The 27,993-nt window shown below is 40.9% G+C and overlaps 1 protein-coding gene across 2 annotated transcripts in view; it reads right to left on the reverse strand.

The window, feature by feature from the left end:
• Positions 1-252: 252 nt before the first annotated feature.
• CPEB4 (cytoplasmic polyadenylation element binding protein 4) overlaps positions 253-27,993 on the reverse strand; it is an 80,590-nt gene continuing 52,849 nt past the window's right edge. For both annotated transcript variants that reach the window (XM_018573288.1, XM_018573287.1), the window contains 6 exons: positions 22,034-22,207; positions 12,165-12,254; positions 8,485-8,603; positions 6,292-6,406; positions 3,624-3,805; positions 253-822 (listed from right to left, as the gene is read on the reverse strand). In XM_018573288.1, the coding sequence (XP_018428790.1) occupies positions 595-822; positions 3,624-3,805; positions 6,292-6,406; positions 8,485-8,603; positions 12,165-12,254; positions 22,034-22,207 (908 nt within the window). In that variant the 3' untranslated portion in view covers positions 253-594. The remainder of the gene's footprint in view (positions 823-3,623; positions 3,806-6,291; positions 6,407-8,484; positions 8,604-12,164; positions 12,255-22,033; positions 22,208-27,993) is intronic.

Here is a 27,993-nt window from a genome sequence, read left to right on the forward strand (position 1 = left end):
CAAAAGGAAACAGCCAAAAAAAGTTAAAAAAAAAGAAAAAAAAAAAAATGTAAAAAACCAGAATAAATAGGAAATAAAAAAAAATCTCCCCCAAGTAAAAAAATAAGCTGTCTCAAACAGACCAAATAGTGTTATTGTGGTTGTATGGTTACATTAATATTATTTTTCCATTACATTTTAATAATAATTTAATTAAAATAAAAAATACTATGGTTTTCTTTTTTTTCCTTGCTTAATATTTTTTAACCATTTTAAGCTCTTTTCTTTGACAAAATAAAAAAATACATTAATAATAATAATAATTAAAATTGTTGCAGTCTCCCTGCTCCCTTGGTTTTCAATGAGGACAGCATGAAACTGGCATGCATCAGAGTGATATTGTTAGGAACAACAAAGGCGTTTCAATACAGTTCTCAATGACACAAGACTCTACAAAATACCTATGGTGTAGGTCATTCTTTCGTTATACTATTGTTAAAATACAGACTACAACAAGAGGACATGCTTTCCTAATGATGGGAGGGAGGGAGATTAAGAGAACAGAAGAGTGCACTTATTTGGATCCTTGGGAAGGAAGTTAAGTAAATGGGTCACTCAATTCCAACGGAATGAAATATGCCTTGGGCGATCACCTCCCTCCTTCACCAGCGGCTTGTGGAACTCCCGCCCTGCACGGGAGTGAATAGCAGCCCAGCAATATTCACAGTAATACTGCAGACAGGTAACATTAGCACAGAAGAATGGAGCAAACTTGCCACTGCAGCGAGCTCCTTGACACTCATCACACAACTGATCGTCCAAGACATATGGCTTCACTTCCACCTGTCGGCAAAGAAAAGATCAGAAGAAAGAAAAATGAGAAAGAGATAAAATGTTTATGAAATAACAATCAAAGTTGATAAATAAAGGGATAGTACATAAAAAATTGGTTTTTAATCTTGGGTTGGAGCTGGAAGGATCAAACATTGGCTAGCATCTTCCATCTCTCAGGGGCTCCTAGGAAGGTATCTGAGCTTGCCTGAAAGGCAAGAACATTCAAACACCGCATGACCTTTTACCCTCTGAAGGCCTTAAGCAATGGCAGCTTCAATACTACCATCCTAAGAGGTTACTTTTCAGACAGGTGTTTAATTTCTTACATATCACCTTAAAGCAGGGGTCTCAAAACCTCTGGCCCTCCAGCTGTGGTGGAACTACAAATCCCATGAGGCATTGCAAGATTCTCACAGCCACGACTCCCGAAGAGAGATGCATCATGGGATTTGTAGTTTCACCACAGCTGGAGGGCCGGAGGTTTGATACCCCTGCCTTAAAAAGTCTGATGAAAGCTGCCATTCACCAACCTTCAGACTACATAATAGTACAGTGGCAGAATTCACAGTGCAGCATAATAGCTCAACTATACTGTCACATCCTTAAACTAGCATGCAGTTTCTATCAGAGTGTACCGATATGGCTGATCTGCAGCAAAACAATAACAATGTATAATCTACTATACTGTTGTAGCAATTTTTCTGCTGCTCAGAAGACACACAACCCTCAATGTAACCCTACATTAGTAAAATAAATATGGGTTAAAGGAGAACTATGGGGTAAATGTTTTTTCCCTATAGTTCTCCTAAGGGTCACGGGAGGACACAAACTAGCGTCCTCCCGTGACCCAAAGCTCAGTATACTGCGAGCTACTGCTCGCAGTATACTGAGACCACCGAAGCCGTGACGGATCCCGACATTGCTGTCGAGATCCACCCAGCTGCGTGATTGACAACTGGCTCTGCCCATCTAGAGGCAGAGCCAGCTGTACCCGCCCCCTACAATGCTTGGAAACATAGAAGGTATGGAAGATATCCATTAGCTTTCACTTGGGAAAAAAAAACTGCAAGAAATTGAGGAGCCCACAGTAACCTGCCAATTACAGTTTAGATTGTTTCCACATTTGGAGCAGCTAAGCAATCCAAATAGGGTGGTGGTGGGGGGTTCTTATAAACAAAGGATATCAGTCTACTGAGGCCTGTTTAATTCCATATGGTAATTTTTTTGTGGTATGAAGCTTCAACAAAATTTAAATTAACCCATGAAGACAGAAATAGCTACTGCTGACATGGCATATCATGGCTTTACTATCTTGCAAGTTTATGGCCTGGAAAGAGTAAGCAGCCAATGAAGCCTCAAAATTCTAAGCTCTCATTCTGCATACTTCATTCAAGTCAGTGAAATAGTGAAGCCAGGATCCAGGTCACAAGTCAGAAGCTTGTGCCCTACAATAAAAGGTTAACTCTACATGTATGCCAACGATACAAGAGTATTACATGAGGAACATTTCAGTGGGTCTGTCAGTCATGATGTGGGCTCATGAGGTGTGAGGAGACGGGGAGTGAACTATATTTGCGTGATAAAAAAAAAAAAAAAGTACCGACATAATACAACATATTTATGGTGCAGCAACTTCACAATCATTACGTCAAACAACCGTGACATGTACTAGCCCAATAACACCAATCGGGCGTGCATGTTTATGACATGTACAGGTAACTACTGCATCGTCTATCACTGGAGAACAAGTCTCCTGCCCGTCTCAATGGGCTTTGTTTGCTTCAGGAATGCCCCTTTCTCCATACAAGTCCATAGGAATGCAGAAGCAGTTGAATCAGGTCAAGTGCAGAGTCTGTACATACAGGTTTTAGGATGGTCATTGCAAATATCTGGATGCACAAACTAACACTTTTTCCCTCAGCAACGCTTTTTACCAATCTTCATTTACCCTAATCAGTCTCCTGATAGTCACAATACAATGCCTAAAAGGGCACCATTAGACTTTTGATTTTCTTATATTTTACCTTATTTTTTGTTTGTTTATTCCTACAGAGCTGGTCAAGAGATGGAGGGCATGACCAATGTATCTGTCTCTGCATGGGGATCGATTGCTCATTAGTTACCATGTACACAGAGCCATGGTAGGAGAGACAGATATTTTGGATTGAAATAATATGCCATTAGGTTGTATTGTGTATTTAATTATAAATAAGCTGTGGGTAAGATGAGAAAACACTTAGATGCATGACCTTTAATGCCCATGCTTTGCCCATTCCCAGCCTTTATGACGTACAGATATATTCAAAGTCAGCTTATGCCCCTCAATCAGATTCATAAATTTCCCTATGACATTCAGCCTCGCCCTTCACTACAATCAAAACATATGTGCTTGAGAAAGGGTGAAATTACTTTTCAAGACATGCTATGCAACGTTAAATATTTTTACTAATAACAAATTAGGATAAGAATGCCCCCAGGCTCCAGCCTCTGCCTTGTTAAAGAAGCTGAACGAGCAACAAAATCCTTTTCGGCTTCACAACTGAACTAAAAACAAAGATGAGCATATTGGGAGTCCAAAAGCTGAGCTGAAGGCAGCATTGTAGTAACGTTAAACACAAGGAACTAAAGAACACAGCTACTGCACCGTGGTGTATTGAGGCCACAAGAGACCATTTCTAGTACAGCCTCCACCTTTACTCCTTCTCTGAAAGTAAAGCAGAACACAGACGTGATAGTTCTAAAACCTGAATGAAGAAGTCCCAACATTCTCCAGATTTACAGGTGTACAGGACAAGTACAATGTAACTCACCCGCTTATCGATCTCTCCATGCTGCAGCTGAACAAAGCGGGCACTGATAGCAGCTATATAACTTTGTTGATTGGAAAAGGCAACACGCCCTGCTCCTTTTGGGTATTTCAGTTCAGGGTCGGTGTCTATGCCAGCATAGCATACTCCTCCATAAAGGCGGTCCATTATCATTGCCAACTCCACTGTAACAAAGAGCAGCAACATACATAAACTACCTTAAAGTGGTTGTAAACCTTAACTGATTGAAATGCAATTTGATAAAGAATTGTGAATGCTAAACAAGTGTCTCTCTCACAAGTTGCAACAAAAACACAACCTTCTTCCCTTCAGCTGTTATTTTCCAAATGGTTTAAATCGGAGTTCTGTTTTTTTTTTTACTGTGTAGGGGTGGTGCTGCAAAAACCTCTAAGCCAATGTCAGAATGTTTAGGTACTGCTAGTGAATTCTATCTTATTATCTGTGTAATAAAGTGCCAGAGTCAGTTGAAATAAAATATTAAGCAGAGGTAAAAATGCAGCCAAAGAAACTCAAAATGGCTGATATGCCGTTTGCAGCAAGATTTCACTCACTAGCCTCACTTTGACAGAGCTTGCAGGGTTGTGTGAATCTAAGACCTTGTCTGCTGATGATGTACTCCTATGTGAAGCCCATTTGGTTAAACCTAACTATAAAAACATTGCTGCCTGTATGTATTATTCCATGCAATTAGTATGCTTTACTATTAAGCTGCTGGAGTTATTTCTCCATATTTTTCACATGTTAAAATGCACATTTTATGCCTAAAGCTTACTAAAATCCCCAACACATTATGTATTACTGAAAGTCATACATGATAAAATGGTGGCTGTTGCAAATTTGTCATAGAATACTTTTCATGAAATCTTCTGTAAACAATAAATACATTTTAGTTTGCAACACAAGATCGATTTTTTTTTAACCACTTCAAGACCAGGTGTTTAGACCCCCTTCCTGGCCAGTCAATTTTTCCGTTTTCAGCGCTGCGATACTTTGACTGACGTTTATTCCGTCATGCAACGCTGTACTGAAATACATTTTATACCATTTTTTGGGGACACATAGAAACCGCCCATTTCCCGCCCGCTCAGACCTAGAGAGCTCCCGGCCGGCCGTATGTTTTACTACGGCCGGCCCGGAGGCCGTTAAATAGAAAAGATGAAACAAGTAAATAGATACCAAATATGATTGTCAATACTCACAAGTGCTAACCCCCACTACATGGCAACAAACAATGATAACCAAAACTGACCATAGGTAATGCTTTAAAAACCTTCACAGATGACAAACCTAAAGATAACCACAACTGATGGTCCTAAAGTTATTCATCTCATTCCAGCATGCATGCATGCATATGTGCGTGTGCCAAGGGTTGGGGGACTTTCACATTTTCTTTTCCAACCATTTTCAAATGTCATTTTTTTCACTTAACTTTATTGCCATTACAAGGGGACTGGATAAGTCCCCTATGTTATAGCACTTTTCAAGTGACACGCTTTATAGAGACATTTGGGGTCTTCTAAACTGCCTGCACAGACTACATGTATGCAGGAAAGAAACACTGAGTTGCCTTCTGGGATGTGCGATGTAGAAATACCAGGAGGCTGCAGGCTTCATATATGTACGTCCTGCCTAGATAAGAAACCAGGAAGTGTGAAGGCTACATATCAAAAGAAGAGGGCGGGGGGGTGTGTTTGTAGAAGAAAAAAAAAAAGAAAATGCGATTTTTAATTTTTATTTCAGGGGAAGAGAAATAAACAAGATGATGCAAATGTTTTGGGTGGAAGGTCAGCTTTAGGGCACTTTTTGGTATGGGGTGACAATGCTTTGTTCTGATCTCCTGATTATACTTTTGTGTAGTCACCCAGCCATTTGCGCCCCTAATAAAGACTACAAGTGACCTTTTTGACAAACACTGCACAGGCATGGCCCACTATTGTCACTATCAGAACGCCAGTGTGGTAATGATGGTCAATGTTGGAGCAAAGGCATATAGATAGGAAGTGGCTGAAATATTTATCCTGATCAAAGCATGATAGGTGCAGACCTTCTGATCAGCCCCAATGCAGAAAAAAATTAGTGGTGCCCACTGTCAAATGTGCAACAAATGCAAAAGTATTTATACCACTTCAGAATAACCCTTTTCAAACTCCAATAATTCTTCTTACACGCCTCTAACAAAGTTACATTGATCTGTAAAACTAACTGGATCGATTTCCTCCTTGAATTAATCATGGAGCTTTAGAAAGAAAATACCCTAATAAAATATTTAAATTGAGTTCAGTGCATGGCTACATAGGTTTAATCCTTAGCAGTTTCAGTCTCTGTGCAGGGATCAGTTACTGGATTCCACATACAACCTTGACTCTGCAAAAGGGTAGAGCAAGTAAAGCATGCATCATCTAAACTATGCATGAACAGGTCAGATCTTTCCATCTTCTCAGTGAGCATCAACATCTGTTTGATCATCTGTCTGGGGAAACCAGTTACTTAAAGGCTAGAACTGAAGGGCATACAAATGATACTTTAATATAATTAGATAAAAATAAGCTTCACTTAGTCAAGGAAAAAAAAAAGTTAGCTATAGACTACATTAGAAAATGTACATATACATGGCTAGCTTTAGACAATGAAGTTAAAAAAAAACCCATACCAGCTCTAAGAGGCCTGGGGACACCACCAACAAAAATAGTCTTTCTTGGGTCGAGAGGTTGTGAACCATCCATTACAAAGTCACTGTCACTGAGATTCCAAGGCCGGATTTGAACCTGTTACAAAAGAAACAAGGTTAAAGTATATACACCAATGGAGAACTTAGGTCTTCAGAAAAGGCACAACTAGAACCTATATCCCAGGGCTTTAAAAATGTAAGGCTGTCTCATGTTTAGGTCATTTATTCGCAAGTAGATCTTTTGCTTTAAAGAGCTACAAATGTAGCTTTGTAAAGTGCATGTTTTTAGGAAGAGTACAAAAGGGTGACAAGCGAGGTAACCCACAACCACCAATCAAATTTCACAATTCAGGAAAACATGAACCCTGAGATAATGCTCTTTTTCTAATGAAATAAGGTCAATTACATACCGAGATGTGATGCTACAAAATTTTTTTTTGCGGGGAGAATGGAAGAGAAAAAGACCTGGGTAAGTGCCAAGTTAATCCGTTCAGCGCATACTCAGGGCTAAGGACTCTCTACCCAACGTCTTCATTATGGGAGGATTCCTCTTTGCACTACAGGTTTCCTTTAAAGAAGTAGTAGTGTGGGAAGGGTAAAAATATTTGTTACATCCCCCAGAGGACCCAATGCACATTGCTATTTAAATCTGTCCAGTGGTTTAGGTCCTTCCCAGATTCCTCCTAAAGGGGTGGTACCGCCAGCACTAAAGCTAAACCCCCCTCCAGTCTTCAGCCATACATAGTCCCTTTCTTCATGTGAAGGCTTCTTTATAATTAAAACACAGACTTAGCTTAGACACCGCGACCTGCTATTTCAAAGTAAAGACAGTACAGCTGCAACTGTCTGCTTGTGCTACTGTGAACGACAGTGGCAGCAGTGGAGCGCCATTATTCACAAACACACAAGCCCACAAGAACAGAACACAGATACTACACTGGTTTATCTTGGACTAGTGTAGCATCTTCCTTGTGTTGTTGTGGGCTTGTGTTTTTGTGAAGGACAGTGCTCCTCTGCAACCATCATTCAAAATAACACAGTAGTTACAGCTGTACACTCTCTCCTCTAAAATAGCGGCTAGATCTGGGCTTGGTCTGCGTTTTAATTATAAAGAGGTCTTCAGAAGAAAGCAGAGAACAGGGCTGCAGATGTTCAGTCTGGAAGCTTAGAAGAAGAAGGGGGGAGGTTGCTGTGTGTGTACTGTGTCTGACATGCCCCCTCTCCTCCTATGCTGTCAGTCAGAATTGCCGACTCCTTTGTCCACGGTTGTCAGATAGAAGTGAAGGAAGGCTGGGTGAGCTATCTGACAATGGTGCTCAGCAACCCCTGCATATATATGAATGGGGACAACTGCTATGTGCAGTGGGTCCCCTGTGGTGTACTACTTTAATAACTAGACTCACAACCCTTACAGTGTTGGGTACAGTTTGCTAGTGTCAGGAATTCACCAGTATACATATCTATAAGAAACAGTCAAATACCCCTCCAGGACATGCAGCCTAGCTTGTTACTGTGTTCTTGGCTTCTCCTCCTTACATCATGTATATATTTATTCACTCATAGCACAATAGGTTTCTCTATATTTAAAACCCGACACATGGAAATATAAAGAGGTGTGCTTCAGGCTCAGGCAGGTCAGAAGACAGAGGAAACCGAGGTAAAAGGACACACCTCAGACATGCATCTTTCACTCCCTAGTTCAACGTCTCCTGAATTTCCATGACATTTTCTTAAAAGTTAAGTGGACAGCTTTTAATTGTTAAAATTTTTTACCATCATCACCAGCATAAACATTCACATAAATACTAAAAACAAAAAGGAAAGGAGTATCTTGCACACAAAAAAAGAAAATCCAGAGGTTTTCATCTATTTTACACAGTAGGCATTACAGCTAATAAGCTCGTCACAACCAGGACATCGAAAAGACTTTGAAGGCTGGCTTCGTTGTGGAATGAAGAGGATCGTGTGAAGTGTACTTGAATCTGTCAAGCACAGTACAAGGCAGGACGTTCCACCCAGTTAAAGCTTTCAAGTTCCCAGGTAAACACTGGAGGTGTTTGAAATGAAGATTTCTTTAGTGAGCTCAGCCATTTAGGTGGTACTTCTACTTCAAACTCAGATAGTACAGGTGACTACAAAGAGAAAAGATGACAGGTCTGTAGAATGAATACTCACAGGTTTGTCTTTAATCGTAGGACTCGAAACACAGAGATAGAGCTTACTATCCTCTTCAATGCAAGCATCGATCAGAGCCTGCACAGAGCTTTCGTCTTGAAACAGTAGAAATGCATAGCCTGGATTAAAAAGGGAAATATTAAACTTTAACCTCCAACAACAAATCAGTATTTTTACATTAGTCCCCATGTACCCTAGAAAAGTCTTCTATAGTTAAAAGCTGACATTTATTGTGGTTGTTTGCTTGAAGTAAAAGGGTGATATTTGTACTTCCTTTAAAATATTTTTCTTGATATCCATTAAGGGGCACAGGAATGTAGTATATCTTACACATTTGATTTATACTGTCGCCTTCAGGGGGTTTGTGAGCAAGCAGTACATAAAGCCAATAACTCAAAAGGGGTGGGACCAGTGTCCCTGAGGGGACTTCAAGAAAAAGATTTTAAGTACAAAAATTTGATTTTCTTTAACGTCCATTGAAAGACTCAGGAATGTAGTAATTCTTAGACATTCGGGGCATCCAGACACAGTCCAACGAAGGGGTGGCGAAAAGCCACCTACGGATCCAACACATGTATAATCTTACTAAAAGGAGTATCTGGTAAAATTAATGCCTGAATGAGGGCTAGATGAAAATAGTGGCATAAAAAAATATGAAGAAACAGTTGCATACGAAATAGCTAAAAAAACAGACTAACAGTTAAAGGTGGTCAACAAAAAAGAATGTGTATTGAGACAAAGGCCAAAGCTTGGACACCCATCCCTTTACTGCAAGAAAAAGATGACTGGACAAATAAGGCATGTCCAAATCACAAGATAGTCAACACAAGAATGCTTATGTGAAACACCTTTAATCCTTCACTTTAGGGAAAGAAAGGGCGGATGGACAAGGTATGTCTAAACAGAGATGGCTAACAAGTTAAAAGCAGGAGGTGGAAGTGGAATACCCTTATTGTTCAGGGAGAAGGAGGTCCACAGTATGAAGGCTGTACATGTAAGTTAAATAATGTCTCAAGAGATCAACATGAATATGACAGTCCTCAAAGCCACACATGTGAATGGAGATAGGGAAAATCATAAGCAGGAAAAGGTAGTAAGCCTATAACTCTTCAAGGAAAAAGGTGAGATCTGCAGCACCTATATTAAACGGTAGATAGGGAGAATATTTTGTAATTAAAAATAGGCGTGCAAGAACATCAGGACCAGAAGGATGAGGATTCCTTTCAACTCACAACCATGGGTGTTTTCAGGGGTGTGGTAGCCACACTGCAGTCTGCCTGACCGATTATTAAGACATGATTCTGGGAACCACAAAACCTAGCCCTGTAAATGGCAAATTCTGCTCAGAGGAGCTAGGAATAGGAATCCATGTACTAGCACTAGGAACAATTAGCCAGTACTAGTTCCCACAAAGGTCTTAAGACTTACAGTATCCCATTGAGGAGAACTCTGTAGCTGAGCAACAGAGTGTCCTGTCTGACCTTCCAGGGGAGTAAGATAGATATTACCTTGTAAGGAAAAAGGAAATGCACACATGTACATAACTCTCACCACTTAAAATGGGGAGAAGCATATGAAAAGATGTGAAAACAATCCCTGAGTTTAGAAAAAGAAACAGTCTACTACACTCAAGGAGAAGGAAAGATGATGCATCTGTAAGGAGAATCCTTCCAGGATAAGAGATTGGGAAGGTGATAATTTCCCACCCTACTCGAGTTTGGCAAATAGTTAGCAGGACCTGTTGGTCCAAAGTACTAATTTTATGCATTGCCCAGTTTCCACATTTTCCAATTTGGGAGGAGAATTCAGGACTCTGATTTTTATCAGCGATAACCTCACGGCATTTCCCGAGGGGGAAGCTATGAAAAAAAAGGCAGAAATACTTCATATACTAGGTAAAGCCATGGGTAGATAGGGTTTGAAAAGTCAATCATCCAAAAAAGTGCCAACCAACTTAATGGAAAAGGATTCCAGCATTAATAGGAGTGTGTGATCGAATGGGATAACACTCTCAAGGATACATTTCTATGAACATAGTAATCAGAGATCCCAAGGTGCAGGAAAATCCCACTATTTCTGGAAGAAAATGCACAAGAGATGCAGTGATGCCAGAATGGGCAGACATATAAAGAGGTCTGCTCCAAATAATCAAAGTGGCGCTACAAGAGGAACTTGAGCAAACAAAATGCTAGGAGATAACTCAGTAATGGAATTGGCAGACAAACAAAAACTACTTCCCACTTGTAATAGTGGAGGAGTATCTTTTATACCAAGGGTAAGCAAAAGGATACAGAGGACATTTGGTTTCAAGATTTGCGGCTTGAGTGGGAGGTAGATGGAGAGTATCCAAGAGGTACTACTGAAGTAGAAGAATTGGGTTTCATGGACCAATCCCAAAATCTCCTGCATTGAGGCAGGCGCACATTCTGAGCACTAAAAGTATCAGGAATAACCGTATTTGTGGCAGAGCTGAAAAGACGTTTACCCCTAATTGGTGACTGTTTCTTTATTGTATCCTCGCTGTGGCCAGCATAAAGCCAGAGTGCCCTATGCATCTGAATAGACATTATACCCATGTAAGACACAAGCTTAGATGCTTGTAAAAGACCATCGCAACTGTATGCAGGGTTTCAGACATTTGTTCGAAAAGATCCAGAACACGAGGTTCGATTCTTGAAATAGAGCAGTCTTGTTTAACAGACATGGATGGAGTTCATCCTCCAAGGACATGAACAAAAACTGAGGCATGACAGACAATTGGAGGCAGGGTTATGCAGGGGCTGAATTAATGTTTTTTTGCCCGTTGTCAAACCTCCTGAAGGTTACATAGTTACATAGTATTTGGGGTTTAATAAAGACATACGTCCATCAAGTCCAACCCATATAGGTCCAAGGTAGAAGTATAACTCAAAGGTCTAAGAATGACTACATTCCTGTGTCTCTCAATGGACATTAAGGATAGGCATTTACCATCCTCTGAAAGTAAATCTGTCAGTTAAAACTATAACTAGAGAGTCAACAGAAATTACATTTAAATCTTGACTTTTTCTGCAAAGATGGTTTTGGCTTTGCCTATCAAGCCTTGCTATTGATCATTTTATATGGTGGTTCGTATCACTGACCAAAAAGAAGCAGTGTAGCATGGGACCAACTTCCACTTTTAGGCCTCATTCACACTACCGCGCAACATATGCAAATAAATGGCTCCATACACATAGCCGCGTATGAGCCGTATATTTGCGTAGCGCAAAAACAGAATGGAACCGAGATGCGTCCGGGCAACGTATCTCTGCGTATTTTACGCGCATACGCATGTTTGCGCGTGTATACGCGCGTACAGTTCATTAAAATTTCTTCTAGGAATGATGCATTCTGGGAATGCAAATAGGCGCTCGTATATATGCAATATACAATTTTGCTCTTGCATTGTGTGTGAATGAGGCCTTACAGGGAAATTTTCAGATCTGCATATAACTTCAGCTATCCATATCTTTAGTTCTACTGTGGTATTTACTGAGGGGAACTACTACATTTGCATTGTTTCTGCACAGGTTCAGCCACAATTAGTCAGGTTTCTCACAGGATTATAACAAGTCTTCTGCCATTACATCTAACATGCCTTATGTTTGAGTTTTACACTAAATTTGTACACAAAGAGCTCCATTAAATCTTTAGCTTACCCTTGGGAGGAAAGTAAGATTTGCTTTCTGCTTTGTGTGGCCAATCAACGATCAAAGGGCCAAACCGACGAAAACTAGCAGTGATTTCATCTGAAACAAAACCATATAGACACAATAATCATTATGAAATACAATAACTATACATTCTCAAACCTAAAAATGAATACCTGTATGACATAATTACATTAGTTTACATATAGATTTCTACCTTATAAAATGTATGGTTTCCTCAAATATGAACATTATGTAGCACAATGTATCTTACATTAAACTCAGTATTGAGTTTATGGGGAGTTTAATAAAAAGATATATTATGTATCATAATGTTCATATTTGAGCGACATATTCCTGAACGCCACATTCCAAATCCTGGTAATATGTTGGTCATTATTATTAAGCCTACCCAATTATAAGGTTGAAGGTTATGACGAAGCTCCGATGGGTGGGGCAAAACGCGTCGACCAAAGTATGTTTGACACACAAGTTATGTGACCTACACACAAGGTTGCTCCCTTAAGGATTTTCTTTTCAATGAAAATGGCGATGAACAGCAAGCGATTACCCTGAAATATACCACGGGATAAAACCATATCCACAAGTGATAAACCACAGGACTATGGAATATAGCGGAAAATTTTTGGGTTCCGAGACCTCTAACCATGAGTACAACCAACCATAGAAACACCACAAACTAGTACTCTAGATGTCTCCTCATTTACGATCTATACCAGGATCACAGTGGTATCACTAATTTGAATATTCAGGAGTCGTTGAACGCCCACCATCCCTGCTGATCGATACATAGTAACATACACTAATGTACACATCACCCACGGACTGCAACACTTGGATGAGTCTGTTTACAGGCTACCTCGATCTCAAGGGATTCTACTATATCATATATGAGATTAATATCCTTTATCATCATCTTCTCTCACATAAGGATAGGAAAAATGTGCATAATTTCCTTTAGGCTATACTCTAAAGGAAAACAGACTATGAGCATCTAGACCCTCATTGTGATTGAGAATAGAAGTTCATCTCCGGATTCAATCATCACCTTTTGAAGAAACCGAGGAATCCAATATTGCCTTAGTGTGTGTGGGGCCCATTGAATGAATGAGTGAGTGATTGAGTGCCATGTACAACGTTGTTTTTTTTATTACAAATCTGGGAAGCAGTAAAATGTTTCACATTTTTGTAAACAAATAAAGTTAATATTTTTATACGCAGATGCTGGTCTCGGTCTGTGCAGTAACCTCTGATTCCAGTGTTTCTCTATCGCTGGAAGACCTCCCTCTTTTTCTTCATGCAAATTTGGTTAAAAGACCTTGAGAACTAGCTCAATTCCTATAGAAAGGGATTATTTAGCAGTGTCGGATCTCCAGAAAATACCCCCCTTGCCTTCTACCCAATTATACCAACCCTAGGTGAAAAATCCAGGATTATTTTCCTTGCTTCTCTACTCCGTGAATCATGTGCACGTCAGGTGTTCAGGCATCTTACATGCAGATTTGTTGAAGGTCAGAGATTCAATGAGTACAGGAGGAAGAAATATGCCAGTTTACACCTTCAAAAATCTTCCTGCAGTGGCAACCCCATTTTCTGACCAAAAGGCAAAGAGGATTTTCTGACTTTAGTCAGAACTGCACCCAGCCTTCAATATTTCCATAGTTGTCACCAAAGATAGGCCCTGTGTTGAAGGCCTTTTGTTCATGTCAAGCTTGATGGAGGTCAAATGCACCCGTCACTAAATTATGAATGGCCACAAGCCCAAACCCTGTTGGCACAGTCTCTTATAGAGATTGGTTCTATAGAGGTGACCATACATAAAGGATCCTTCACTTCCAATTTTCCAACTTTATTTTTTTTTTTTTAGGCTAGGTTTTTTTTTTTTTATGAAAACATTTTTTTTCATTTGTCGCAGTAAATTTCTAAAATATTTAGTTTTTTCATTTTAAAAAAAGTTGAAAGATGTCATAAATTATATGTATGGGTAGCATAAGTGTTAAGAATTCTTGTATACTATCCCAGAAGTGCCTTTTTCTAAGCATGTATAGGACATATTTTTCATGCATTGAGGTGTATTGACAGACTATTCAAAAACATGTGCATTGCAGCATACTGCATTATGGTGTTAATGGGCCCGAAGACAATGTAAGGTTCTCTAAAGCACTGTGGAGACCAGGCAAACCCATGCAGGAATTAAGTTATCTGCTTTACATCATAGTTAACAATAAACAGCTGTTTCTGAGCTGTCAAATGGTGGACATACACAAATAAAACATTTAACAAAAACCTACAACTGTAAATACGAGTAAAAGGGGCCTACAAACATATGACATTCTTTAAAATGAACCTAGTGCCACTTATTTTGCAGTACAACTTTCACGCCCCAATCAGGGACACCATTTGCAGAGTTGCTACATTCGCTCTGTGTTTAACAGTTTGGGTAATTCCAACTAAGCATTAGGAAAAAAACAAACAACACACACACATAGAGGTTACCTTGCACATAACAGTTATCGAATCCAGAGATAAAGGCAGCGGGAATTATATAAGCATATCCTGACTTCCACTATAAAATTAGGTGTGGGTCCACCCCTCCAGGGCATAATAATTTGAGGATGGCCATCACTTTAAAAGACCAACAGGCTCAGTATGTAGGAGAGCATGGGGCATAACGCCGATTTCACAGAAATGGTCAGGATTTGCATACAAGTTGTTCATATTTCTGAATCTACAGATCATTTGCACATGTAGTTTTATTGAATGTAAACTTCTACATATGCATTTTTTTCATTATATGCTCAGTTGGAGCTGCCAAAGTTTCTGACATGTTTACTTAAAAAGATGTTCATACACAATGTTTATAAAGATGTGAGTAGCGCCAGGGATGTCCTGTAATGTCTCATAAGACCACAGTTACCATAACACAGCTAAAGATCACGGTTTACAGTTATTCCGTTTACAACCATCCTAGTAAAAAGAACTGAAATGCTTGGTTTAATGAAAGTGTTCTTTTGCTACCTTTCCCATGTATCATTTACATCAATGTGTGAATTTTATGCTGTTAAAATATGGATAACAGGGAGTGGATCTAGCAGATATACAGGATTTACAAGAAAGAAAAAAGGTAGGGTGAAAAAAAGAAAAAAACACAAAGTCATAACTATATAGTAAAACTACAACATAGTAGAATGTGGATCCAGGGATTTATCCGACTGCCACTATGGATCAGGAGGGATTATTTCCTTGTTAAAGTGAATTACAAAACATTTATAATTTTTTCCTTACTCTGGATCAGTTGACCGATCCTACAACTCTTTCAACCTATGCAACTCCGTTACTGTTTAACACCAGTCTACTCTCAGTATAGTTTGCTAATCTAGCACTACATCCCATTGCTAAAAAATGGCAACCATTAATGGCACCAAAGACCCTCTGTGTGTGCTTATTCTGGTGGTGTAAGGACTTTCCACTGGAATGAACAGATACTGCAGCATTATTGATCCAAAAGGGAGGAATTTGATGGAGAAATTTGCACAGGCAGGTCACACAGTCTGGATCTTGTTAAAGGGCATTAGAGCCCAATAAGCCCACTTAGGGTCATGTGTTTTTTGTGCTGCACGTTTTCGAGCAGATTGTGACAAACTGATTTCTATTGACTCTATGGAGACAAAACCAAATGTAACATGCCAAACAGAAACTCGTGTACTTTTTTCAGCGACAGGCGTTTTGCTTACTGTGACAAAACGCTCAGTTGTGAACAGGGGCCATAAGAATGAATGGGATTTTTTGTGTGAAACATTTTGTTGCGCTTATTCAGCTGCAACAATACGCTTGATGTTAACCAGGCCTAAGAGAAAATCAAGTTGGGTTTACACTGACAAGAATTAGCACAACTTTCAGAAGTCTGCAGCTTGACTGTTACTATAACAGGTATAATTGTCATCCATAACATCAGAAACGTTTGTTTGGACTACGTGGTCGACCAATATGGGTTTTTTAGAACGGATACCGATCATGTGCCACCTTTCAGGTCCATAACCAATATCAGTTACCGATATTCTGTTTACATCCGGCTGCAGAATCTTGCACCGGCAGGTGACCAGGCTATGTGTTCATCTGCCGGCGGCAAGATTCCATAGCCGGCAGCTGAATGTAGACAGCAGGCCCGATATCAGTGGACCCCTACTAGTGATGGCATTGAAGGGAACCACACTACCGGCCCCCTTCCCACCACATCCCCTATGTCCATACTTGAGTGACAGCTCTGAGTTTCTTGGGGCTTCCAACATCACATTCAAGATGGCGGCACACGGTAGCAGCCTGAGGGCTTTTGGAAGATTTTACAGGTAAATAGCATGCCTAAAATATGTTAAATGCACATATAATCTAATGAGAAAACTACTGCTGAAATGAATGGTCTGACAGGCTTTTATTCACCTTTTTTTTTTAACTTACACACTTTTCCTTCATACAGCTAAATCAAGTCAAGGATGACCTGATGCAACCCCTCTGTAGAGCACAGATACTGTTGGAATAAAATTGACCTGGTCAGCTGCTTAAGCTAAGTGCTAAACCATGGATGTCAGCAAGCCAGCGATTGTAGCATTAACACTCACCACTGCCTTTCAAACAGGGAAACATATTAAAATGGAATTGAGACAAGTAGTGGTGTTACAATAGCTATAACAGCCCACACGGCTGCTATAGGGCCTGGGCATGGAAGGGGGCCCTATTGGGGCAATATAAAAACATAGAAAATCTGAGTACATGTGAAGATAAACACAAATTCAGTAATGTACTATTAGGGGTTGCTGATGACACTGACCCTGTTCCCCCTGCAACATTTCCAATCAAGAAGAGATGTCAGACCTACAAGAGGAGACTTTAGTATCATTGTCCTTGTGTACAGATCCCCTGTGCAAGCTTAGCAGTAAGGATTTGATTAGCTGTCTTAGTATTGTAGATTTATGGCCTTCAGAGCTTTTGGTCACCCTGGTCAGCACTAAAATTAACATTGTATTTCTAACACAGTGTCTCCTCAGCTACAAAATGATGCAGTTTGTAGTTCTGCTATTAAACACTCCACAATTTAATATCCATCTCTGGGGAAACCCCCAAAAATAGTGCTAATTTTTTTGTTTTTGTTTGTAGAGATGGGCTTTAAAGAAGTTTGTATTAGGGTTATAGAGTAATTGTGTACAGTAAAAGCAAAAGCACCTGCCATACAGAGCACCATAACACACAGACGTGACTCCTTTCTACATTGTGGTGTCCAAAAATAGCAGGTGCGTTTCATGCATTAAAGTTAAAAGTGTAGTGTACACATATAATACTTTCCTATGTTCCCCGCCTTCCCCGATAAACATGCAAATTATTTTTTAAATCAAATAATTTCATTTTTAAGAAACATCTCTTTTGAGACCCAGCAATATCATTACTGCGTCTGTCTGCTGGCCTTTGCTCCCTAGTAAGATTGAGTTTAATTGGAGAGGCAGGCAGCACCTTGCCTCAAGCATTACATGAAAGAACACATCTCCGGCCCACCTTTAGACATGCTTACCTGCTGGGCACTGTTGATTAGTTGCTCGATTACACCCTAATAGAATAGAACTCAGAGTTCGAGTTCCAGAGTGTAATCAAGCAACTGATTAGCAGATTGAACCGCTAAAGTCTGCAGCACCCAACAGGGATGCATCTCTAAAGGGATGCCCAGAAAATGTTCTTTTACATAAAGCTTGGGAAGGGCAAAACAGTGACTGGCACCGACCCTGAAGATCAAGCCCACCCACACATAACCAAAAACAAAAATAACCGATGGCAGAAAATCGTTGTAAGGTGGGCTAACGACAGCACTAATCAGGAGGAGAGAGAACTCATGGTTACTGAAGTAGTTGAGACAGGTAATGAAGCTGCAGAAAACAGGGAATTGACGGTAATCATTTTTAACACAGGACTTGCTACAAGTGTGGAAAACATGTAAGGCTGGAGTTCAGCTTTAAACCCTTTCACTAAAAATCACATAAGCATGCAGCTCTGAAATCATTTTACATTCGTTAAACTTGTTTTTCATTTACTTACAAATAGGAGTTCATCTACTTCCTGGTCCACTTTGGCACAAATGATGTAATCGTGCCCAAGCATTGCATCCTGGGAAGATTACATCAGCAGAGGATTGCTTGGAAATCTTATCTGCAATCACACAGGATCTCAAGGAGAGGCGTTTTCCTCCCCTGGGATGATGTGCATTGTCACATATCCTAGTCACATGTGCCAGAGTTCCAGGAAGTAGAGGAAAATGGATCTGCCCTTAGTAAACATGGCCACTGTCAGAGGACTGGGGAAGAAAAGAGAAATAAGGTATGCAAAGAATACAAAGCCTGCAATTATCTAGTGGTATCTGTTTGTAGATTGTCGTTACGAAACATTTCTAAAAGGTGGCTTTGTTGTTATTCTACAGATAAAGTTCCTCTTTAAAGTGTATTTCCACCTTTGCAGCCAAATTAGGATAACACCTATTATATATTTCTTACATGTTCCCATTGACAAAAGCGAATAAAAAACAAATGCTTCTTGCAGTTTAAATTGCTTTTACTTGGGTCAGGATTTCTTGGCTTCTTACGGGTTAAAGTGTCTACTTGCCTCTCCTCCTTTGTAATGTTAGGAAGGGGGTTGTCAGAGGTTTGTTCATTATCATTTGTAAAGTAGATTTGAACATGGCCTGTCTTAACAAAGGGTTAAAGGATTAAAATCCTGGCTTGGGCATTGTATGTTAACGAGTTAATGAGAGAAACACAATCCTCAAAATTCCAGTCCTAGGTCTTTCTATAGGGATAGATCACTGTTAAGGTGCTCAGAAAAAAAAACTGGATGCAGCCATGTTGCCTACTGAAACACCTAAAAAGGTTAATATTTAAAAGAAAAAAAAAAAAACTTTCATTATGCTGTGTGAATGGGAACACAAACAGAGGTTCTCTCAAATTTTACAGAAAAAATGGAAATTAACGTTTGTGAAAGGGCTGCCCTACCACAAAATCGTGGTTCGGTGTGAATCTTCCCCAAGCCATACAGTGTAATACATTTCTACTACACCAGTTAAGGGAATGTTATTGAGTAGAAGCTCCTTCACTTTAAATACGCTTCCATCCTCAACAGACAACAGAAATGGAGAACGATTTTTAAACAAGTGCCTTTGTTTCATGGCTGCCCTGCCAGCCCTTTTCATTTTTTCCCTCCTGAGATATGGGAATTCCATTAGCGCAGGCAAATTAGATTCTGAAATCTCCAGATACATAAATGAAGCCTTTTCTTGCCATTTCGTCTAATCTGCTAATCAGGTAGAACAAATACAGTCTCTGGTATTATATACGCACAAAAGACAGTCTTGCATTTGCTTTTCCATACGAAGGAGGTGGCTGTGATGTTAGTGCTGCTTCACCATGGGGAAAAATAAAAGTGAAGACGTTTTGTGTTTAATCAACATAACCATTCTAACCTGTGTAATTGTTATGTATTTTTCCAGAGGCACAAAAGTATGCCTCTTTTTTTTTTACAGCAGCAGAGCCGCCGGACAATAGAAAACTGTTGGGCGGAACTAGCTGTCACTGCTAGCTCCGCACAATCGTTTTCTATTTACTTTTTTTTACTTTATTCACTCTTTTTCTGTTCTGCTTGGTCCCTCTGAGGGACTGAGCAGAACAGTCGAGTCGAATGCCGCTCAGCGGCATTCGGCTATTCACTCACTGCTGTTCGGCATTTTTAAGAATAGCCCGAACAGCAGTGAGAAGCCTGCCGGAGGTTCGGCTCGATATTTTGAAAGCATGCTATCATATCTGAAAGCAGAAGTATGCAAATAAATGCTATTTTAAGGACATAACCACGCATAACAGATTATTCAATTTTAGAGGAATCCTGACAGGTCTCATGTGCAAGCTTCTTAAAGCAAACCTGTGTTTTTCCCCATTAAAGGGGAAAGACTTGTTATATCTGTTCACGAAGTGCAAAAAAAACAAAATCTGTTGATCATGTCAGAAATTCAGAGCTATCCTGCGTTTTGGGCACACTTCATGTGTTATCTCAAGGAGATCATTTAGCTTTCCCAGTGTTCACCTGGCACTACAGAAAGTTAAGTGCCTCTGTTGTAGAGATTAGTAAAATGGGAAGGTTTGAGTAGATTAGCAAAACACAACTGGGCAATACTGATACTACTAACTCTACAAAAATGCTGTGTGCTATCAGCATACAAGAGCACTTGGGAGCTGTATTTCTGGCAGATAGACATTTTTCAGGATTTGCAAGATCATTAAATGCATTAGACGTGGGGAAATGTGCATGTATTGCAGAGATGTACTGCATGTGTTTTCTTCTATTAGTTTGCCCTGACAAACACTTTCACCCCTCCATCAGCATATAAATTCCTTCACCCCCACCACCACTACCTTATATACCCCGGACTTACAACTATGAAGGAGCATGTGCCAATCGGCACTGTCACAGGAGAGCCCATAGCCCTGTGTCAGCTATGACTCCAGTTACTTAGGCTCCATTCACACGAGCGGTTTTCCTGCGCAAAACATGCTAAACATAAAAAACAGTGCATTCCAATGTGAAATGTTTAAACTAGGGCGGCGTCCACACGGCACGAAATGCGCGTCCTGCAAAAAAGTCCTAGAGAGATTTTCTCGACAGATCCCATGCATATGTAAACGTTTTCATACCGTGCGGAAAATGCTACCGCTATGTGTGAATGGAACCTTATAGTTTACACAGAACATGTTTTTTACTGAGTGACAAGGGGAGAGAGAAAAGGTACCCTGTTTCCCCTAAAATAAGACCTACCCCGAAAGTAAGACCTGGCACTCTTTTTTCCAGATTCCTGTAATATAAGACCTACCCTGAAAATAAGACCTAGTTTGGTGGTAGCATGTGAGGGGGAACTTGAAGAGCAGGTGGTGGTCTCAGCCTGCAGGGACATACTGTAATAAGGGGATGACAGGGGACTCCCTCCGGCCAGCGCAGTGACAGGGAGCACTCCGGTACCATACTTCACCAACTGCTGTCCCCCTGAAGGCGCTGCGTCATGTAATGGTACTGTAATGTGTACCGGTAAATGGTACCGTACTTTACCGCACTGTCCACTGTCTGATTTCCCCACTGCTGCACTGCTGGTACCACTGTCCCTGATGGCAAAGGAAGCCAGCGCAGTAAAAAAGCAAGGCTGCGGCGGCGGATCGAGCAGGCCCGCATTAGCCGATACTTCCTCTCTATAGCGCCAGTTACTGTGACAGGCGGAGTGATACCAGATAACTTTGGATTGTTGTACATTTTGTTGCACATTCAAAAAAAAAATAAGACATCCCCTGAAAATAAGACCTAGTGTGTTTTTTGTGGGCAAAAAAAATATAAGACAGTGTCTTATTTTCGGGGAAACACGGTAGGTATTGTGTCTGTGGAGGTCTACATTAAAGTAGACCTCTTGTTTTGCCCTGCATGGGTAAAAACATAGATTCACGTTAAACTTTACCAGAAAAACAATGTTGTCACCGCTGTCCCAGATCCTAGCACCATTACCTGTCCAACCACCCTACCACAGTGTAAAAAAAAAAACAACAATCATTCTCTAGCTTTCCGTTGAGAGTGGTATCACCCTCCTACTGCATAAAATTAAAGATGTAATTTCTGTAAATCTGTACAGGAGGCAGAGCTATGAAATCAAGGGAAGAACTTGGGTATCTTGGTGATCAAACCCAGAGGAAAAACTAAAAACGTAGCAATCCACTTTGGGTAGACTTCTTAGAAAAGTTGTGGATAACAACAGCAAGTTATAGCAATACCAGCAAATGTTTGTAAGGGGTTCTCACCTTCATCTATGTCAGGTGGTAGACCACCAACAAATACTTTGCGAGAATATCGCTCCACCCTTTCCCCATTCTGGTGTGGAAAACAGTGAGGAGACCCCAAACCGCTGTGCAAAGTTTGATCACTTCGGCCATCGTCCAAGAAGCCATCTTCCATTGGAAAAAGAGAGGACTGGCCTACAAAACATAAAATGTAAAGTTTATTCAATGCAAACAAAATGATAATATAATCTACATGCAGTCACCATAGCATATATATTTAATCACAAAGTAACCCCATTACCTTGTCCCACAAAATCAAAGCCCCCTCCACAGAACACCTGCTTTTCCAGTCGTGCTGCAGTATCCATTGCTGGGGCAACGTATAACAAAAATAAAGGAAATGCATGACACAGGACTTTATTTCGGCAAAGCAGGGGTGAACAGAATCAGCCCCATTTTCACCTATGTACCCAAGCATGTGAAGTGAAGCCGACAAAGAAAAGAGAGCTGAAGAGCAATTCTTCAGCTTTTTCAAATTTTGCTTCAGACATTCTTCTTAGGGCCCTTTCTCAGCTCTGCACGTGGATTATTCAGCACTTATGACACAAGTATGCCCTTTAACCTCTTGCCGTCCGCCCGTTGTAAAAAAACGGACGGACGGCACTGCAGCATTGGCATTTTTTTCTGCGGGCACGCACGGGCAGAAAAGACCCGACCATTGCACACACCCATTACCGGGTGTTTCACATATAGGCAATCAGCGGCTCCATAGCCCGCCGATCGTCTATATGTGCTCGTTCGCGTCCCCAGTGGTGAATAAATACCACCAAAAGAAAGCTCTATCTGTCCCCAAAAAAGGGTATAAAATTAATTTCAGTACAGCGCTGCATGACGGAATAAATGTCAAAGTACCGCAGCGCTGAATACTGAAAAATGGCCTGGATGGGAAGGGGGTTTAACACCGCGGATGTCAACTGGTTAAGAGTGACTTTTTTGGTTAAAGTGCTATAAGATTTTTGTGTTTACCATATATTTCACTGGGACTCCTTTAGGGCTGCAACTAATGATTAGTTTCATAAATTGGATTAGTTGGCTGATTATGTTTTCAATTAATCGGATAGAAAAAATAAATAAATACCATCCGTAATTTAAAATAAAATCCACAAATGCAGTATTACAAAGCTTACTTCAGAAAAAAACTGCTTGCACAATTTTTTGCAATAACACTGCACTGGAACGTATGGCACTGCCGTACCCTGCATTCCAGTGCAGGCAATCACACTGTGGGTAGGAGCGAGTTTGGGGTGCCATTGAAATGAATGGCACTGCAACGCACCTCCCGCAGCAGAATTTGCAAGGTCAAAAACAAAAATTACTTTCCCACCTTTTATATACAAAAAATAATTAATAATTGTATTGTAAGCACATGGAGCTTGAATAGCTTCAGCTGGCGGCTGGCAGTGGCAAGATTCTGCAGAAGGCAGCTGAATGTAAATACAGCAGGTAGTGGGTGCGATAGACAGCCTGTTATTGGCCTTTCCAAATTGCAATAGCCAGTAGTAGGCTGGCTATTGCACCCACTGCTTACTGTGCCCTCCCCCCAGCATGGAGGAGAGAACTAGGGGATCCAACCAACTAATCGATAATGAGAATAGTTGACAAATATTCTCATAAATCGATTATTATGGAATAATCAATTAGTTGGTTGCAGCCCCAGTCTTCTTGACATGGGTAAAGCAAAAATCTAAGCCTCCAGGATAAAAAAAAAAAAAATAATGAACTTAATTCCTTTGATGTTAAACAGGCTTCACAAAAATGAATGGGTTTTTTTCACATTAATTGTGTGTTCCTGCAGGAAAAACACACACCTTCTCTTATAACTACCAAGTTAGATTATTTTTTCTAAAGTGAAATTGTGCCATCACATGAAAGCAAAACTTGAATTGTAAACATTGACATGAGATCTAAGCTAGTCTATATACCATATAAAAGGACATGGACTGGCAACAACTGTGAAGCAGTGGATGGTGCTGGTGTTCCGACTTATCTGAAGAACTATAAGTGTGCACATTGAAAAAGTGAACAAAATATCCGGCAGGCAGGAAAATCTAGAAGATTGGTAATCTAGCTGATTGCATTGCTAGTGAACACGGTGCAGTATATAGCCAACCTGTCTTGTGTATATTAGAATGAAAACAAAAATCAACTTGGGGAAAAAAAAAAAAAACAGGAAAAGTGAAAGCGTATTACTCACTACCACTAAGATACTCTGCTGCGGCAGACCAAACAAACTTCCATCTCCCTTTATTGAGAGAAATGTCTCATCTTCGTGCTAGAAGTGCAGAGTGTATGAGAATTCTGCCAGTCTCATGTCTTGTATGATATTAAGAGACATTAGTAGAGCCTAATACAGACAGGTCTGGTCTGATGGGATCGGAGAGTAAATATTTACAAACTGCAGGAAGAAGCACGGGTTTCCATGTCAGAGATGGTCCACACAATCACTGCTCTGACTCCAGATCCTGGAGCATATGATTACCAAGTAGCATTGTTCATTTATTACTACATGAAAATATTTGACTATGCAATGGGCAATGATCAGAAGAGCAAATACAGCAAAACGAAGGCAGAACAGATGTCTGCTTAAAGGAGAACTATGAGATGAGTGATTTTCACTCACCTCCTAGTTCTAGCCGACCTGTGACAATGAGACTGTCACACTTCGGCTCAGTAGATCGGGAAGTTAGCGAACACATGCCGGTGTTCGCTAACGTCTCGATCCTGTCACTGCAGAGAGCCGTGACAGGGGAGTGACTGGATTCCCCCCTCCCCAGTCCGAGGGGGGGAGGGGGCGGGTACAGCTGGCTCTGCCTCTAGATAGGCAGAGCCAGCTGTCACTCACGCAGCTGGGCGGATCCCGTCATCTACGTCGGGATCCGCTCCGGCTGCGGCGTCTCAGTATACCGCGAGCTGTAGATCGCGGTATACTGAGCTTTGGGTGACGGGAGGACGCTAGTTTGTGTCCTCCCGTTACCCTTAGGAGAACTATGGGGGAAAGCCCTAACCCCATAGTTCTCCTTTAATGCAAGTCCCAAGTAAGAACAATATATTTAAACAAATATATCCTTATGGAATGGTCATTTGAGTAAACCTGTTATAAGAGAAATACAGGGATTGACATTACGGACCTTTTTCCAAAGATGTTAATTACCTGGCTGGCTGACCTCACCCCACTGGCTTTTTCCAACCTAGAACAAGTATGTAGACCAGAAAAAGGCATTAAAAGAGAACTATGGGGTAACTTTTTTATCCCATAGTTCTCTTTAGAGTCACAGGAGGACATATACTAACATCCTCCTGTGACCCAAAGCTCAGTATATAGCGGGCTATTGCTTACTATATACCGAGATCGCCGCAGCCAGGAAAGATCCCGACAATGCTGTTGAGATCCATCCAGCTGCGTGAGTGACAGCTGGCTCAGCCTATCTAGAGGCAGAGCCAGCTGTGCTCGCCCCCTCTCCTGTTCGTTCCGCCAGTCAGCGCTGGAGGATCGGGGAATCCCTGCGGGGAGCGGTGACTGACACTCACCGCTCTCTGCAGGGAGATGATCGGAAAGTGAGGGAGCAACGGTATGTGTTCGCTCACTTCCCGATCTATAGAGCCGACCTGTGACAGTTTAATTGCCACACGTCGGCTCTAACTATGAGATTGAGTAGAAATCACTCACCTCATAGTTCTCCTTTAACTCTAGTCTACATATTTGTTCCAGGTAAGTGACTCCGTACATTGAGGCAAGAGGGCCATTATGGTAGAGTGATTATGGTTAGTACATTATAGCAAGTAGCATTTTCAAGAAGGGTCAGCATTGGCAGGCTCCCTTATAGACCCCAGATGCTCACATACCATGATTGGACTTCCATGGCCTGCCCAAAGCCCTATTTATTTTGTTCACAGTTCTTCTGACTATGGCCATGCATGAGCAGTAATATTCCATAGAGATGCATGGGGCATTCTTAAGACTGGAGATGCTTAGGTGTTCGCCTCACTCATCACTATAGAATATTACCGTAGAACCAGCAAGATGGGAGTTAGCAAAGAACTGCTTGATTTGAGGCCATGATATGGGTTCTGTAATATACAATAATAAACCAGAGGGGTGTGGGGGTCTCTTTTGAATACTACACTTTGTTTAATGTATAGTTATTATTACATTTTGATTAATGGCTCTTTCAATTTTACCCCCTGGGGTTTTCAGGTCCCAGTGACATGTACCATGGAGATAACAATCCAGGTGTTTCTTTTCTTCCAGTACTGGACATTCTTTTTTTTTTTATTTGCTCAAAACAAAACTAATGTTTTAACATAACACGGTTTTAAAAAGATGCCATTTTGGTACCTCAGCTAGTAGGTAGCTGCTAATGAACTAAAGGAACCTATTTCAGAAGGGCACATGACTTTGCCATGCTGTTAAAATAGGTAAAAGAAAATTGGATGGAACCATGACCTTGAAGACAACGTTAATGTCTCCTAAGTACTTATTTCGCCCCACACATGGGGAAAATATGTGCAGGGGGGTCGCCTAAGTAGCGACAGGAACAATTGTACCGTTCAATGACGTATCCTTTCTCCTTTGATGCTCATATGCAGAGCAGATTAGTGCATGCTGATGTTTAGGCCTCATTCAGACAGCTTAGAGTTGGGCCGTACAGATCCGTGTGGTGTGCACAGCCGTATCGGGCTGTTCCCGGGAAGGACAGGTGCTGCGTGTGATTCTATGCAGCAGCCTGTTCTTCCCATTGGGAGGACGTGGCCGTATGCCGTTGTACGCTCACCCGAGCAGGTGTCCGTGCTCGGACGCAGACAGGATGGATCCTGTCTGCGTCCGAGCAAGAACACCAGCACGGATGTGCAGCTCGGGTGAGCGTACAGTGGCGTTCTCCCATAGGGAAGAACAGGCTGCTATGTACAATCACACGCAGCACCTGTCCTTCCCAGGAACGGCCATGCACGCCACACGGATGTGTACGGGCAGACTAAGCTGTGTGAATGAGGCCATAGAGCCTTCTATATACTATCTACTCCACTGCCAAGTGTATTTATAGTGGACCTTTACCCCCTTTGACTAAACATCACATCAGCATACAACTCTGCATGCTGATATGAAATCATCTTACATTCATTAGCTAAACAAACATATTTTCATTTTACTTACAAGTTCTAGTTTTCAACTTCCTGGTCCACTTTGGCACAAATGATGCAATGTGCCCAAGCATTGCATCCTGGGAAGCAGAGCATTGCTGGAAAATCTCATCTGTAATCTCATGAGATCTCAGGGAAAGGCATTTTCCTCCACTGGATATGATGTTCATGGTCACATGTCCTAGTCATGTGTGCCAGAAATCCAGAGTAAAGGAAGATGGATTAATCTGCCCTTAGTAAAAATGGCTACCATGAGAAGAAAAAAAATAAAATAAGGTATGCAAAACATACAAAGCCTCCCACTATCTAGAAGTATCTGTTTGTAGATTGTCATTACTAAAACATTTCTAAAAGTGTGTTTGCTCTTATTTTGAAGATAAGGGCAAAGGTCCTCTTTAACTTTGAACTGACTACTGTTTTTTAATTGAGAAGCTGCAATGACTAAATACAACTGACATGTTTACCTACTGTACATCCTATCTACAGGAGAGAAGCTTTTGCACAAACATCCTGAAAACATGTATGGCTGTACCTGCTCCCTGTGCTACGACATACTGACAACAAAGCTTACAAAGAGCAAAGCAGCTTTATTTGTATCCTAGGAGCTTCTGTTTGCAAGGCTAACGAGAAATGGCTACACAGGTTCTCTTTGTTTTCTTCTATTTGCATCTGAGCATAGTGTTGAGAAAGGGACCTAATGTTGCTTGAAAATGTTGGCGGTACCTTTTCTGCCTTTACAACTGCTCTAGTGTGTGTGTGTGTGTGTGTGTGTGTGTGTGTGT

This window comes from Nanorana parkeri, unplaced genomic scaffold (genome assembly GCF_000935625.1).
Source record: "Nanorana parkeri isolate BGI_ZX_2015 unplaced genomic scaffold, ASM93562v1 scaffold2318, whole genome shotgun sequence".
Taxonomy (NCBI): Eukaryota; Metazoa; Chordata; class Amphibia; order Anura; family Dicroglossidae; genus Nanorana; species Nanorana parkeri.